Raw genomic sequence first — 15,123 nt, 5'->3', positions numbered from 1 at the left:
TATGGCGGCCTGACGCCATTTTGCCGTTTGGCTATTACAACCACGTGGGGCCCCGATTCGCGTGTTGTAATCGGATCCAAGATAAGGCAATAAAATGTAAAAGCGTGCATGATTAGCACGCCGTATCGAGTGTTGCAGTTATTACGAAATTGTCTAGAACGGGAAGAACAGGCTCTTTCTTCTTTTGTATTTCGTGTCATTACTTGAATGGAATTGAGTAATGCCGGTAGCCATTGAGTAAATGGCTTGTCTTCTTTTTTTCCCCAAAGGGGTGTATAAGTACAAGTACCCCGTAATGCTCACCAGCCCGTCCCCAGAGCTTCTGTCATGGCTTCCGGTCCGGCTCCGGCTCCGGCCCTGCTGAACTCCAATGAGACCGTAAGCATTACTGACCTGACCCGCGCTTCACATCATAGCTGCAAAAGATAATGGATTGCTCTACTATACGGTGGTGGCTCGGTTTAAAAAGAAGCATCCATAATGTAATTGCTATCAATCTTGTTGCTAAAAAAAAAAAAAAAAAAAGGAATCCTGCAGCACGGCCTGTAATCCTGTAGCTGCGCAATCAGAATGCGTTTCCCGCCTCTAAGGATGTTCTGTCAATGTGTACATCTACACATACAAAAAATGCAATATACCGCCGAATAGGCAGCGCAAGTCGACATGCTTGCTCCTCTGTACTGTAAAGAAAAAACAACAACAAAAAAACAACCCATGGTTGGCCAACCAGAATACAATCGGCCACACCAAATGCGCCATGAATATGCATGCAAAGCAACAAGTCCACCTCTTTCCTCTTCGGATGTACAACTTGTTTTCTATACTGATACAGTTTCCAACGTCCACATCAATGATTCCTCTTAATGGCCACCTTGCTCTTCTTCTAGTTCTCGAGTATACTTGACGAAGGTCTTTTTGTGAATCTACAGTATACCCATGTTTAGAACTTCACTGTCTAGAAATGATTGATTTCGGAGTGTGACTTACCATGCCGGCATATTTGCCGTCTCTCAAGACGCAAACGTAGCGCAGACCCAGCTTGACAAAGCACTCATACGCCAGGTCGATCGGCGACCTGATATCTAGGGCAACAGGTGCCTGTACGCCATTAGCACGGACCAAAAACAGTTCCCATCTTGTGTCATCAACAAATACTTACCGGATCGATGAATTGCGTAAAGTCCGTGGGATCGGGCTCGCTGCCAACGTCATCGTCATCGATGCTAGGGATCTGATCCATCAAGCAGAGGTTTGAGCCTTCATCTCGAAGCTGGTCCAGTGCAAACTGAAGGTCTGGAGCGGGAATGAGGCCCACCAGGACGTCTTCCCTCAGGATAGGCAAACCACCATCGAGCTCACCGTGGCGATGAAGGAGTTCGAGCTTGGTGCGGAGACTCGAGGCAGGAACCATTGGTGAATTCGTAATATCAATCACCCTCTCCCTTCGTAAGCGCCGAACGAGTTCCGTCAAGTCGCCGGTGAAGATGGGCTTGTGTTTGTTGTTCAAGAATGGATAAGTATTCATGTTTGTAAGGAGGTCCTATCATCTTCAAGTTAGCAACGTCACTCTTCATCAGTCGCCTCTGCCCATTCCGGTTTCACTCACATAAATACTGCTTGGCTCAATGGCATCTGCTGTCCATTTGGCCACAAGAATCGACAGGGAGAATGGCAGCACATAGTCGAGACTGCCAGTGAGCTCAAACAGAATGACAGCCAACGTCACTGACAGCCGCGTGACACCGCACATGGTTGCACCGGCAGCAATCAGACCATAAACGCCGGGCTGGATACAGGTTCCGTCCGATGCAGTTGCACAACCACCCCAGACGCTCCAGTCGGGTGTGACGAGCACCAGCCACTGTGCCAGGTGACCTACAATCCGTCCCATTAAGCCGCCGACCACCATGGATGGGATATAAATACCGGCGGGGACTTTCTGTTGAGCAGATTAGCATACTATCTTCGGAGCAGCGGGGAGAGAAAATGGTTTGAGGGAGCTTACAATTCCAAAGGCGATGACGGTCAAGAAACCCTTGATCAAAAAGGCAATAATCAACATTGACAAGATCTCGGGAATGTCATCCACCGATCTCGGGCAGAGCCCAAGTCCATCACCCTTGGTGCGGTCACATGGAGACGCCAAGTTTAGAAGCAGCTTTGCGACAGAGACCTTGGTCAAGGGATTCCAGTAGCTCATAAGGCCAGTCACAACCGCGACGAGGAACACCTCCAGCATGGGGTATTTCTTGATGGCCTTGATCCGGCGAAACGTTTGTGCCCAGTGTTTGGACGCCTTGATGAAGAGCGCTCCCATGGCGCCGCCGACGATGCCGACAAAGATGAAGGATCCCAGCTCAAAATACTCCCAATCTACCAGGTAACGGACCTCGAACATGACAATCTTGTGCGTGCCGTATGGGTTCAAGAATTTGAGGGACAGCGCGGCGACGATGCAAGCAAAGAATGTGCGGAAGAGGGTTTTGGCCGGGAAGAAGTAGGACACCTCTTCCAGACCAAACAAAACACCTCCCAAGGGTGCTCCAAATGCAACAGCCACGCCCGCAGCCGCAGCAGCCGAAAGAACCTCTCGCCTCTTGGCATCGTTGCGATCGTACTTTGCAAAAAGACGACATGCGATATTGCCAACGCAGGTCGCCATGTGGACGAACGGACCCTCTTTGCCAATGCTTAGCCCCGAAGAGACGCTCAGAATCAGTGACAGCATCTTCAAGATTAATGTTCTCAAACCGAGGAATCCGTGAAGAACGAAGCCGCTGAGGATGACTCGGACTTCGGCGACACCACTGCCTGCGGCTGAGTAGTAGACCATTGGCGGGTTTTCAGACTTCCTCTCCACCACCTGCCGGGGGCTGGCACTATCGTCACCGGGGCCTTCGTCGGCGGCCTGAGGAGTCTCGGCAGCCAGGTTTTCGTCGAGGGTTGTCAAACGGTAGGCCGAGGGAACCACCGTCTTTGTCCACAGGGCGACCCAGCACGAAGCAACCGCGAAGAGAACGACGCAGGCGACGTAGATGAGGAAGTCTGTCCACTTCTCCCCAAACGGATGATAATGCAGTGCCTGGGACCATGTCTTCCAGTCTGTGCACTCGGTGCGTCCACCGGGGCAGCATCTCTGGATATGATGTTAGTGAACACTCTATGACCCAATTCTCTAACTCTCTCTTCGTATGAATTGCACCTACCTTTTCGTCAAAATACCACGCTCTCGAACAATATCCATCTTTGAAATCAAAAAAGACCGATTCGGCCGCGTCGACTGTATACGCTATCAAGGCGATAACGAAGCCACAGAGAGCACTGAGAATCCATCCCTGGCTACCATCGATGGTTGTCAAGACTCGGCCCCAAAAATCCTTCCTGCTGCGAAGTGCTCTCACGCGATAGGAATCGGCGATTGTATCGTGCACCCAGTCGGTGCTCGTGAACTGATCGTACCACACTCGCTCGTCGGGGAAGATGGAGCCCTTGGACTCTGACATGGACCGTTCGGAGAAGGCTTGGACGAGGCGTGCGCTCCAAGAAGAGCGGCGACTGTGATGTCGAGTTCCGCGGCTGCTGTCTGTGAAATGACGGAATGCTGTTAGCCGAGTCTCTTGAAGCTGCATGCTACCCTCGGAATCTCCTCGATAAAAGAGCCCCCCCTCTTCTCCCTCTTCCATCTGAACATACCTCCTGAGTAGCTCTGATCGCGGGATAAATTGGGACGTGGTGATGCTGCCCCGCCGTGGATTCGAATCCGCGACCGAGAATTGTTCAGCAGCAGTGGGGAGCGCTCGTCAGGCTCAGTTGCCGAGTTCTGGCGACGCATGGGAAATGGACGGCGAGACAAACGGGGGGACGCGGGCTGCGACGCCGACCCGTAGCCATCTCGATCCGCCATGGCGGTTGGGTTGATGCGAAGGATAGGAAAGCAAGTACAGTAAAGTAAAGTAAAGGAGGAGGCGAGAAAATGATGGCAGCGGGTATTATAACGGACTCATGGATGCGGTAACGGTAAGCCTCGATGGGGGCGTGGGCTATCAAGGTCACTGCAATAGTACGAGTTCTGTAGTATGATCCATATGATATGCACTAGAAAGGTTGGTCATCAGGCCCTGGTTCGGAGAGGAGGTACAAGCACGGAGTACCCTCGGCAAGGGTGGGAAGCTCAGTGTCTCTCTCTCTGTCTCAGGCCGGCACAAGGCAAAGACAACAAACAGCAGGTATCAATGACGCTTAGGAAACCACGGAACAACAAGCCATCAAAACGAAAATGAAGCAGCTGATAACACTCGTGATTGCCTACAAAACGGCGAGGCTGACCGTTGAAATCGGCGCGTCTCGGGGGATGCAGCGCCTATCCTGTAATTTATTCTAGCTCCAACTTCTGGGGTCGCCAAGCGCCTCGCCTGCCGGACTAGCACCATGCGCCGCCCACTGGTGCTGAGCTATGCCACATGCATCCTCAGCGGCGCCGTCAGGTGAACTGATTGCTGGGTTTCTGTTTGATGGGCGGAGGGCTTTGGGCAGCCATGGACCCATGCTGGAGTGGTTCTTTTGGTTGTTGATCTTGATGCATCGATACGAGGAAGATAGGCGCAGATAACACAAACACTATTCTGCTACGATAGGTGGTAGTCTATGGCATTGCTGTACCTGCAAGGTAGTATTGCATTGAACCTAAGACATGGAAAAAGGCTTTGTACATACGGTACCGCTTCGGCATGAGGAATCTGCCATGCAAGCAGGGTCGTGGCCGCATTATCGCAGCTTTGGACGATGCACGGCCGTGCTTGTGACTGGCTCGGCAAAGGGTCGGGGGTGCGTCATCTTGGACCACAAATGCTCAGGGTTCAGGCGAGTGGGCCTCTGGATTTCATCATCCGACATGCATTGCGGGCAAGCAGCAGCCTTGCAGCGGTAGCTGGGATTGGGCCTGGGCCTACAGTACGAGTCGAGTACATGCTGCAACATGTAAATGGGAGTAGCGGTACGAGTATAGACCACAGCGAACGCCTGGATGGACGCAGCAACACCATTACCCCAGATCAATGACAAGTTTCCGGGGGTCCGGGGTTGGATTTCATGTTTACTTGGTGCCTGTAGAGAGGGAGCACATCACATGCGGAAGACGCACGATCAAGAGACGCAGTCTAGTGCCTGTCACAAGAGCGCCACAGGCGCAATTAAAGCTGAGGCGGGCGGCAGCCAAACATTGTTTGGGGTGGGGGAGGCTTTTGTGTGTGTGCCTGCGCCTCTGCTGTTGGTGGAGGGATGATCTAAGCATTCATCTCACGTTATGGCTTGCAGTTTCCACCGAGAGCCTCAAGATGTACTCCTGCTGCCATCAATGGGTTGCGGCATATACGGATACTAAAGTCGTATCCTTATTATCAAGGTGTCACGCCATCTATATAATGCCCCCCCTCTATGTTTAGTGGGTGGTATATAGGTAGTAACAAGCTTCCAAGTTTATTCGGTCCTCCATTAACATGATTCGTGTGTTAAACGGAGAGGGGGCGTTGGGTGGCATTAGTACGTATAAGAAAAAATGCACGCTACATGTGACAATACGGCATCAACTTCTCCACGATGGTCTAGCAGCAACTTTTATTTCCCCAGACCGGATGAAAGCAAGCGTCTTTGTATGGAGTCTGGAGTATCCCGTGTCGTTGTCCCGTAAGTCAGCTGAAGGGTCCAAGGTTGTAATGGCGGCGGCCGCGGCGGCTACTAAAAGGGTGGCGGACGCACGTATTTCCGGTGGAAACGCAGTGGATGCACCCTTGCAGGTACGTACCTTGGTAGTGCAAGCAACTCGAAAATTCTTATCTTATCAGCCAGGAAAATTTCAGAGGCCCGTAGAAAAGTTCCAGCGGCCGTAGCCATCGACTGGCGCAGCGACACCACGATCAGCTTTTTAATTAAGGCTGCGCGGACTCTATTCCGTAAACGCGAACCGGGCCATTGAGTTCTACAAATACAAACCTTTACATCTCCGACTATGGCAAAAAAGAGAAAGGCTTCCCGCGCCGCCGAGTCCAGCGGGCCAAAAGAGCTGGACCCGGCAGACGCTCGCCTCAAGGTCAACACATACGAAGATGTGGCCAACTCAGAAGACGAATTCTTCATGAACCGAGACACAATCATGTTCGACGACGAGCCCAACATGAAGCGCCGGAGAAAGGGAGAGGAAGAGATTGACTTCTCAGACGAAGAAGTATTAGGATACGAAGACTCAGATTCAGAAAAGAAGACCCGGCCGAGCAAATCAAAACGAAAGGCTGCCGCAGTGCACGATGATTCAGAAGATGAAGAGAACGGGGCTGAAGGAGAGGAGGGTGAAGAGGAGGGATGGTGGGGTGCATCTAAGAAGGAATACTACAACGCCGATAACATCGAGACCGAGGCCGATGCTCTCGAGGAAGAAACAGAGGCCAAGAGATTGCAGCAAAAGAAGCTGTCAAAGATGGCAGAAGAGGATTTCATCTTTGACGGAGACGAGTGGCTTGCCGCTGAGCAAGAAGAACAAGAAAGCGCAGAAACCGTGACCGAGGTTCTCAAGGAGGTCGAGATCACCGACGACATGGGTCCCGAGGAGCGATTGAAGCTATTGTCTGCTCGATATCCGGAGTTTGACTATCTCGTCAAGGACTTCCAAGAGCTGCAGCCCCAGCTAGAGATCTTAAGGGCAGATGCCAAGGCTTCGACTGGCAAGTCTCTGGCAGCCATCAAATACTGGGTGCTTGGCTGCTACGTTGCCTCACTGGCTAGTTACCTGGCCATCCTAACATCACCGGCCCGAGACGCCGCCAAGGCACAGAAGACAATTGATCCTGCCGAGCTTCGTGACCACGATGTGATGGAGACCTTGGTCCAATGCCGCGAGGCCTGGGAGCGAGTCAAGGACATGAGATCACTCAGCACCGCCGATGCATCATTGGCGCAAGACATTGATTCTATCCCTGAGGCGGACGAATATGAATCAATCGTACAGACTAAGAAGAAGACCAAGAAGGCCAAGGAAAGTGCGGCTTCTGCTGCAAGCAAGGCCAAGAAGCTGGCAAAGGCCAAGGAAATCGAGGAGACTGTCGCCGATCTTTATGACCTGCCTATCAACACGAAATCCAAGGCTAAGAGCAAGGATAAGACGCTGCGCGAACAGGATGACGACAGCTCAGATTTTGGCGAAGAAGAAACTTTGGATGCTCGTGCGGCTGCTGACAAGGCGGCACGCAAGAAGAGCTTGAAATTTTACACATCCCAGATTGTTCAAAAGGCCAACCGTCGTGCTGGTGCTGGTCGTGACGCCGGTGGTGATATGGATATCCCTCACCGCGAGCGTCTTCGAGACCGTCAAGCTCGCCTCCTTGCCGAGGCCGAGAAGCGAGGAAAGAGGGATTCCAAGTTGGGCGCCGCCCTCGGCGAGGATAGCGACGAAGAAGACTCCAAGACTGCCAACGCACTTCGTGATGACGAGGATGAGTACTATGACATGGTGGCTCACGGCTCCAAGGCCAAGAAGGACGACAAGGCTGCTCGATTCGCCGCCTATGCCGCCGCAAGCAAGGCCGACAGGGTGGTGGAAACCGAGGTCATCGGCGAGGACGGCAAGCGCAAGATTACATATGCCATCCAGAAGAACAAGGGCCTGGCACCCAGGAGAAGCAAGGACGTGCGAAACCCCAGAGTCAAGAGGAGAAAGCAGTTCGAGGCCAAGCAGAAGAAGCTGAAGAGCATGAAGCCGGTGTGGCAGGGCGGCGAGCCCAAGGGAGGTTACCGAGGAGAGGTCAGTGGTATCAATGCCACCGTTATCAAGAGCACCAAGCTGTAGAATATTTGCTGCGATTAATATACACATCACATTGTCCAACTCGACTTATATGTATCAAATTGCAACGTGAATTCGAGACATTTCTCAACATCATTTATGAACCCAACAGTATATTAAAATATTCATGCAGCCTCCTCTTATCTTGACGTTTTATAAGATATCGTATCATTTATATAATAGAGCGTGGCCATGAACTTGTTCTTTTGATGTTCAGGTTAAAACGGCCTTGAGGTGCTAGTTTAAGCACCACCCAAGCTGTCATTCTGAGCCCCACCATACTAAATCACGACCTATTACTTGTCAAGTTACCTTTCGCAACTACACTATCATCTCCAAGCTACGATAGCAATCCTGAGCTTGCAACTAGCCGTCTTTACAAGCTGTCATATCCTCCAATGCCATTCATACGATAGCCTTTCAGTCTCAAGCTTCGCAGCCACGACGCAACCAGGCCGCAATGGCTGCTCCCGACGCGAGCAAGTTCACCACCTCCGACCAGATCTTCTCCGCGAGCCACACTCTTCCGCAGATTCGCTCCATTCACAAGGCCCTTCATGTCGAGATCGAAGACAAAGCGAGCCGCCTGCGCACGCGGGTAGGCGGATCTTATCGCGACCTGCTGGGCACGGCCGATACCATTGTGCAGATGCGCAACGACAACGATGCGGTCCAGGAGCTCCTTGGTAACATGGGCTGGCGGTGTGGCAGGGCGGTGGTGTCGACAAAGGTTGCTGGCATGGCCAAGTTTGTTGAAAAAGAGCGCAAGTCAGGGGTTGCTGAGGCTGCTAGGCAGAGGTTGCTGGATGGGTGCCTGTTGGTAGTCGGCAGGCTGCTGAGGGGTCGTGGAGAGCTGGACGAGAGCATCAAAATAGGCGACAGACTGGTGCTGACGGCCAAGGTGTGGGTATTGAGCCGCCTCCTGGTCAAGAGTCTAGGGACTGAGTTCCCCAACGACGAGGCTCGACAAGCCGCCGATGCGGCCAAGAAGAAGCTCGATAGCCTGCGCCGCCGGCTCAAGAGAGCCCTGGAGAAGACCATGGAGAAGGCTGGTGCCGACTCTGACAGGGATGACGTGCTAAAGGCCTTGGCTGCGCACAGTCTTGCAAACAGCTCCGGTGCTAAGGATACTCTACGGCACTTCTTTGAAGTGCGCTTCAAAGCCCTAGCAGTGGCCTTGGATTCTGAAGAAGACGAGCGCGTTGGAAGCTCAGAGGACGTGATCCAGAGCCTTACGCTTTACGCCCGAACTCTGCTGGATGTGCAGGCTTTGGTGCCGAACAAGCTCTCACAGGCGCTCAATGCCCTGACAAAGAAACCCCTTCTAGAGGACGCCTCGCTGCAGAAGCTGGAAGGGTTACGACTCGACATTTTTGAGAGGTGGTGCGGCGAAGAGATTCAATATTTTACGCCCTTTATTCGGCATGATGACCTTGACGGGACGCAGGCAAGGGAAATGTTTGACAGCTGGGTTGAAAAGGGTCAACAAGTGCTGCTTCGTGGTTTGAACAAGACATTAGAGACCATGCAGGATTTCAAATCCATAACAGAGCTGCGGACAAGCCTCCTTCAGCTATGGATACGCGAAGGCAGTAAAGTGCGAGGTATCGACCCCGAAGAGATGCAAAACAGTTTGCGAAAGGCCGTCAATGCGCAAATGCTTGCTGTTCTGGACTCAAAAGTCACCAAACTTCATATTGTTGGCTCCGAGATTAAGGCTACGCTGGAAAGTTGGAAAGATGGTACGACAGGGAAAGTACCAGGATTATGGGATGAAGAGGGCTACGAGGATGCTCTGTCCAGCGGAGCTCGCCCGTTCTTACAAGAGGTCGCGTCACGATTCTACGGCCGCAGCGATGCTGTGTCCAAGGCAATCAACTGTTACTACTCCTGGTTTCACATTATCGACGACGTAAAAGAGGTGGTAGGACAACTAGAGAAGCAGCGGTGGGATAACGACTTTGACGAAATCGAAGATGAAGAGACTATAGAGGCGAGACAGCAGTTGTTAAGCAAGGATGACCCGAAGATGTTGCAGCAGAAGCTAGACACCAGCCTTGATGCGTCATTTGAGAGCCTCGAAAAGGATATGCAACAGTTGTGGGACGGCAAATCCGAGAGTGGCAGCAGCAGCGACATCGCCATGTACCTGGTTCGAGTCCTAAGAGACATTCGTCGCCAACTGCCACAGCGCGACACCATTAAGAATTTCGGTCTGAGCATGGTCCCCGCGCTCCACCAGACGATTGTTCTCTCAGCATCAGAATCTCCCGTGGATGAATTCGTGACGGCTGGACTTTCTGTGAGGATAGCAATTGGTAGACCCCTTTGGGAGGGTACCCCTGCATTACCAAATCAGCCATCGCCAGAGACATTTCAATTCCTCCATAGCTTATTGCTATCTCTATCGGCGGCGGGAGTTGATCTGTGGACCGCAGCTGCGTTGGCCGCTTTGAAAAAGCATGTTAGTCGGCGACTATGTGAAGCTTGGAATCAAGAACTCCAGAGCATAGTATTTGATAGAGAGGCCAAGGAAGAGAAGGGGGATACAGAAAAGGAAGTAGAAAAGCCGGAAGAAGAGAGCGAAGAGAAAGAAACCAAGCCGGAAGAGACCAGTGGAGAAGAAGACAAAGAACCAAAAGAAGATGCCGAGAAAGAGGGGGAGCCAAAAGAAGATGGTCAAGGAGAAAATGACGGAGATGCAAAGGAAGAGGTTGAGGAAAAGGGAGAGGCTGTTAACGATGAGAAAGACGAAGAGGCTGTGGAAGAAGAGAACGATACGTCCGGTAACGACCAGCTGCGAGATCTTTGCATTCAATGGTTGTTTGACATTTCTCTCCTCCGCCTCTCAGTCGGAAATGAAGCGGGAGAGACGGCAGATGAGTTTCAAAAGCTGGAAGATGCGGTATATGACCGCACTGATCTTGAAGATTCATCACGTCAACACGTCGGCAAGGCAGCAAAGCACTTTTGGAGCCGGACGAGCCTGTTGTTTGGATTATTAGCATGAGACACGCAAATATAGCATAATGCTTCCCTCAGCGGGCTGTCTTTTTCACGACATTACGGATTAAGTACATACAATTAGAAACGTCATTCATCATATTTACAGCTTGTGCCTCTTCTCGCCACTCGCAATCTTCCTAAACTCCTCCTGCGGGACTCCAGTAACAAATCTCTCCAAACCAGCAAACACTTCATTAAAGTTGCTCAAGTTCACAATGTTCTGCTCCGGCCCCCGAATCAGCTTCTTAATGCCCACCAAGCTATCCCCAACAAGATGCTCCCCCAATCTCTCATCCACCTCCTTAAGCAGCAGCTCCCTAAACTTTGCGTCCTCACCCTGCTTCACATCCTCAAAGATCTTATTCACGAAGCCGCACCGCTCCAGCTCCGCACTCGTAATCCTCTTACTCATGATGAGCGCCTCGTTCGCCCTCGCTGGTCCAAGGCGTGTGACTAACGCGCGCGAGGAGCCTCCCTCGGCGACTAAACCTAGGGATGAGAAGGGGGTGAGGAGGAAAGTGTGCGGCGCGCAGTAGATGAAGTCGGCGTGGGAGACGATTGCGGCGGTGAGGCCGACGACGGGGCCATTGAGGCCTACGACGAGGATTTTTGGGTGTGAGGCGAAGGCCTCTGTGATGTTGAGGTTGAAGGCTACGAATGTTTGGAGCCATTGCTTGCGAGCTTCGTCGGGGTCGCTGGGGCTTGTTCTGCCGATGGAGACATCCGCGCCGCTGTTTTGATGGTTAGCTATGAGATATACACGAGATTTCTCAACTCATTTGTCTCTTTTTTTTTTTTTTTTTTTCATTCCCATGATAGATTTTTCACATCATAATACAGAAACATGTATGGTAATAAAAGAGGCCGCTTAAATAAATAAATGGGAGATTGCATTGGAGGAGAGTCACGTACGCTGAAAAGAAACGGCCCTTGCCAAGCAGAACCGTAACAAACACCTCGTCATGCTTCGCAACCTCCCTCAGTGCCTGCGACAGCTCAAAGTATTGCGCTTGGTTCATCGCACCGAGCTTCTTCTCATTGGCGATGGTGATGACGGCGACGCGGCCGCGGTATTCGATGGAGATTACGCCGGACGACATCTTGATTTATTCCTGTATCAATTCTTTTTAATGATTGAAAAGTGTTACTTTATATAGCGAAATAGTATGATTGGTATAACAATGACTCTAGGGGGAAATCGCAAAAAAGAAAAAAGAAAAAGCAATGATTCTATGTTTTGTTATATATGCAAGTAAGACTGGAGGTGAGAGATGAGATCCCGGCGCTTTTATCCCAGACATACCGAGGTCTACGGGTAACATTTCTGCGGGGCATCGAGACGGCTTGAGATCCCGCTGGCTGCTAATTCGTGCGATTTGCGTCTACCCTGTCAATCAAGATGACTTTGAGAATAATCTATACTTATTTCTTCGTTTCTTGTTTCTCACGATAGATTGATATAGTTCAATGGCTTGTCTGCTTATCGACATGAATGAATGCGAAACTGTGTATTTCTGAAAAAAGACGCCTCTATGCAGTGAGAGCAGTCGAACAATGGGAAATATGTATATATATCTCACAGCGCCCGCTCGTAGAATCAAAACTCCCCCCATTTGTAAAAACCCTTCACATCTCTCTGTCTTTTAATTATTTTTTCAGACCCTTCGTACAAATTATATCCATCATCGACGCGCTCTGATCTGTCGCTGTTTCGGAAAGTCTAGCGGTAGCGCAAGCTTCGCGATGTGCAGCATTCGGTCCTCTGCCTTGTCCTTTACAGGCTTCACCCTGGCTCCGATCTCGTGGAAGTACTGGTTAATCACCTTCTGCTCTATCCTCAGGTCGTCTCTCAGGTTCTGCGTGTCCACTTCAAAGTTATCCACGATGCAAGCAAGTGCACAGCAGTGCGCGATGAGCAGGTCAATGTGGAATTTCCTCAGCTGGCCGTTATCTGAGAACTTGCGACGGATGTTTTCAACAACCGCCTCAGGGGCTGGAGCAAGTAGCTCCCGGAGCTTCTCTCGGGGCGGCAATTGCCGAGTGCCCTTTTGGCGGCCGGGTTTTGAGTAGAGATAGAACAGGAGGACGATGGAGAGGTATCTTAGCACGCGCAGCCGCATCTCGGCATCTTCGTTGGAGGCAATGGCTTGCACGCGAGAGACGACATATCGAGAGCGGAACTGGATGCTCTCGCCGTGTTTCGCCTTCTCCTGCCATTCTCGAATAGGAACAAGGTTGAGAATATCTGTTCCGATGATTTCCTCGGGGCGGTATACGTCGTAAATGTCTTCTGCGTCGAGATTCGCCTTGGGTACCGGCTTGGCTTCGTCGATAACTGCCTGCAGCTCTTCTCTTGAGGCCATTGTGGATGTAACTGCACCGATGGAGTTGAGAATTGCCTTGGAGGCATCGTCCAACTTGGGCGTGCTGAAGTCGCCAGGCTTTTTCTGCGGAGCGATGGCGTTCAACACCTTGTCTTGAATAACCTTCTTGGCCTTCTTCGTTCCGAAAGTCTGTCCAAGATCTGTCCTCTGGTCCATGATGCTCTGTTGTACGTTAGTATTTCCCAGAATATCCCCAGAAGATTTCGTATTGAGATATGATCCCTTACCTTCTTGGTTTCCGTCTGATCTGCAGAAGTTGGCACCTGTTTAGAGCGGACGGCGCCTCGAACGACCATCTTTTTCGCTTCGACAACTTGCAATTTGCCAGTCTTGGGATCGTAGATGCCGATGAAGTGGTTCAGGAGAGGCTTTGAGTCGCGCGACTCTTCTTCTCTTGCCGTATAGTCCAGATTGCGGTGCGTCGTGGAGTGCAGTAGGAGTGCTTTGTCGGCTGCTTTTTTGGACTTTGAAGAGGCATTCTTGGGAATATATGAGTTAAAGACCAAATTCGAGGGCATTTCCATTCCTGGAGTGTTTGCTATATGGATTGTCAGCAGATGCGCAAACGACCCAATTCGACAACGAAATGCGCCGCATACCAATCACAGGAGGGCATGATTTAGGCTTGAGAACGGACGAGACGGTTGCAATTGAAGCCGGTGCGTCAATGACGACCTTTTTCTTTGCAGAACCAGCCTTTTCCCCGTCTCGCTTTCTCTTCTTGTTGCTGAGATCCGACATTTTTGCGTTGAGCGTCTGCAATCTTTCTTCGACCTGAATTTGATGCCAAGTGGGATATCTGCTCCAAAAAATTTTGGTTATCGGGCGGCAGGAAATCTTTCGCCGGCATTTACCCGGGCGGGCGGTGAGAGACGAAACCCCACACAGCTGAATTGGCAGCAATGTACGTCACTAATGGCAGCAGGGGAGCATAGCTGCAGAGCTCCATCGGTAGCAAGGTGCCAGCTCGCACACAAACTGTATTGGAGAAATTAGGTCACACGAGCATCATAGCTTCACCAGCTCAATCAATGCTTACTATTGCAACAATTACGACAAAAATACGTCACGTAGGAGCTTTAGAAATGGTTTGGAAATGAAGTAAATTCTGCCTTTGATCTTGTCAAGCAACGTATCGATCCTAAGCGTGCCTCTTGCAGCAGCTTTTTGCTTCATGGCCTTCGCGTCCTCAAAACGATGTCTCCACCTGGCTGAAGTTGTCCAGTCCTCATCTCTCGCGTTCGTCCATTGACTCCCGTAGCTGAATTGGCGAGGCGCACCGATATGCCGATTCCAACTTGATGGTCGTAATCGTTCATAGAGTGGTACCGTGGTGCAGCAGCTTTGCTTGTCGTTTTATCGTGAACTCATTCAAAATGTGAAAGATGTGTCAAGTCAGGTAGTAGAGCGAGTCGTTTATTTGCTAATTATCCTGTTAGCTTCGAGCTTCTTGTGCAGCGGCAACAGCAAATTGGATGACACTTACGAGCGAGCCCTCATCTTTCTTCTCTTGCGCTTAAGGCGACGAACGCGCTTCTTCCTCCATTTGGCTCTCATCTTGAACGATGCGTCTGGGAGCTCTTGTTAGTGGGGTAGTTCTAGCAGCGAGGTGGCCGGCATTCGCATCAGACGAAGCATTGGCACAACGCCAATGCCTTCTGTCGATGCGAAATGCCTTCAAATGCGCCGCGGGGGGAGGGTATCTTACTTGTTCTTTGATGAGAATCGTTGTTGGGATGAGGTACAAGAAAGGAACTTTCGCGAGAGCGGGGGAATTTCAAGCACTTTGACAAGGCCGCTGTAGGGCACAAACCCCCCGGGTATCACGTGGGCCCCTCACTGAGGCCCGTGCATGGGCATCAACATACACTGTGCAAGTTATATGAGTGAACTCCGTATATG

The 15,123-nt window shown here is 51.2% G+C and overlaps 5 protein-coding genes across 5 annotated transcripts; 2 read left to right on the top strand and 3 right to left on the bottom strand.

Moving 5' to 3' along the window:
* Nucleotides 1-860: 860 nt before the first annotated feature.
* Nucleotides 861-3,904, bottom strand: T069G_08240 (voltage gated chloride channel domain-containing protein; the record flags this gene model as incomplete). Its single annotated transcript, XM_056175450.1, has 9 exons — nt 861-923; nt 988-1,098; nt 1,160-1,540; nt 1,607-1,786; nt 1,832-1,939; nt 2,006-2,817; nt 2,953-3,136; nt 3,207-3,583; nt 3,694-3,904. 9 exons carry the CDS (start codon nt 3,902-3,904, stop codon nt 861-863), a joined length of 2,427 nt encoding a protein of 808 aa, XP_056026399.1.
* A 2,100-nt stretch (nt 3,905-6,004) lies between these two features.
* On the top strand, nt 6,005-7,834 carry T069G_08239 (sas10/Utp3/C1D family domain-containing protein; the record flags this gene model as incomplete). Its single annotated transcript, XM_056175449.1, has 1 exon — nt 6,005-7,834. One exon carries the CDS (start codon nt 6,005-6,007, stop codon nt 7,832-7,834), a length of 1,830 nt encoding a protein of 609 aa, XP_056026398.1.
* A 457-nt stretch (nt 7,835-8,291) lies between these two features.
* On the top strand, nt 8,292-10,841 carry T069G_08238 (vps51/Vps67 domain-containing protein; the record flags this gene model as incomplete). Its single annotated transcript, XM_056175448.1, has 1 exon — nt 8,292-10,841. The coding sequence occupies one exon, from the start codon at nt 8,292-8,294 to the stop codon at nt 10,839-10,841; it is 2,550 nt and encodes an 849-aa protein (XP_056026397.1).
* A 96-nt stretch (nt 10,842-10,937) lies between these two features.
* On the bottom strand, nt 10,938-11,937 carry T069G_08237 (enoyl-CoA hydratase/isomerase domain-containing protein; the record flags this gene model as incomplete). Its single annotated transcript, XM_056175447.1, has 2 exons — nt 10,938-11,568; nt 11,750-11,937. The coding sequence occupies 2 exons, from the start codon at nt 11,935-11,937 to the stop codon at nt 10,938-10,940; spliced, it is 819 nt and encodes a 272-aa protein (XP_056026396.1).
* A 582-nt stretch (nt 11,938-12,519) lies between these two features.
* T069G_08236 (a49-like RNA polymerase I associated factor domain-containing protein) lies at nt 12,520-13,962 on the bottom strand (the record flags this gene model as incomplete). Its single annotated transcript, XM_056175446.1, has 3 exons — nt 12,520-13,383; nt 13,449-13,759; nt 13,821-13,962. The coding sequence occupies 3 exons, from the start codon at nt 13,960-13,962 to the stop codon at nt 12,520-12,522; spliced, it is 1,317 nt and encodes a 438-aa protein (XP_056026395.1).
* Nucleotides 13,963-15,123: the final 1,161 nt, after the last annotated feature.

Source organism: Trichoderma breve, chromosome 5 (genome assembly GCF_028502605.1).
Source record: "Trichoderma breve strain T069 chromosome 5, whole genome shotgun sequence".
NCBI lineage: Eukaryota > Fungi > Ascomycota > Sordariomycetes > Hypocreales > Hypocreaceae > Trichoderma > Trichoderma breve.
Note: the sequence above shows the minus strand (reverse complement) of the source record. Positions and strands in the feature narration are given on the sequence as shown.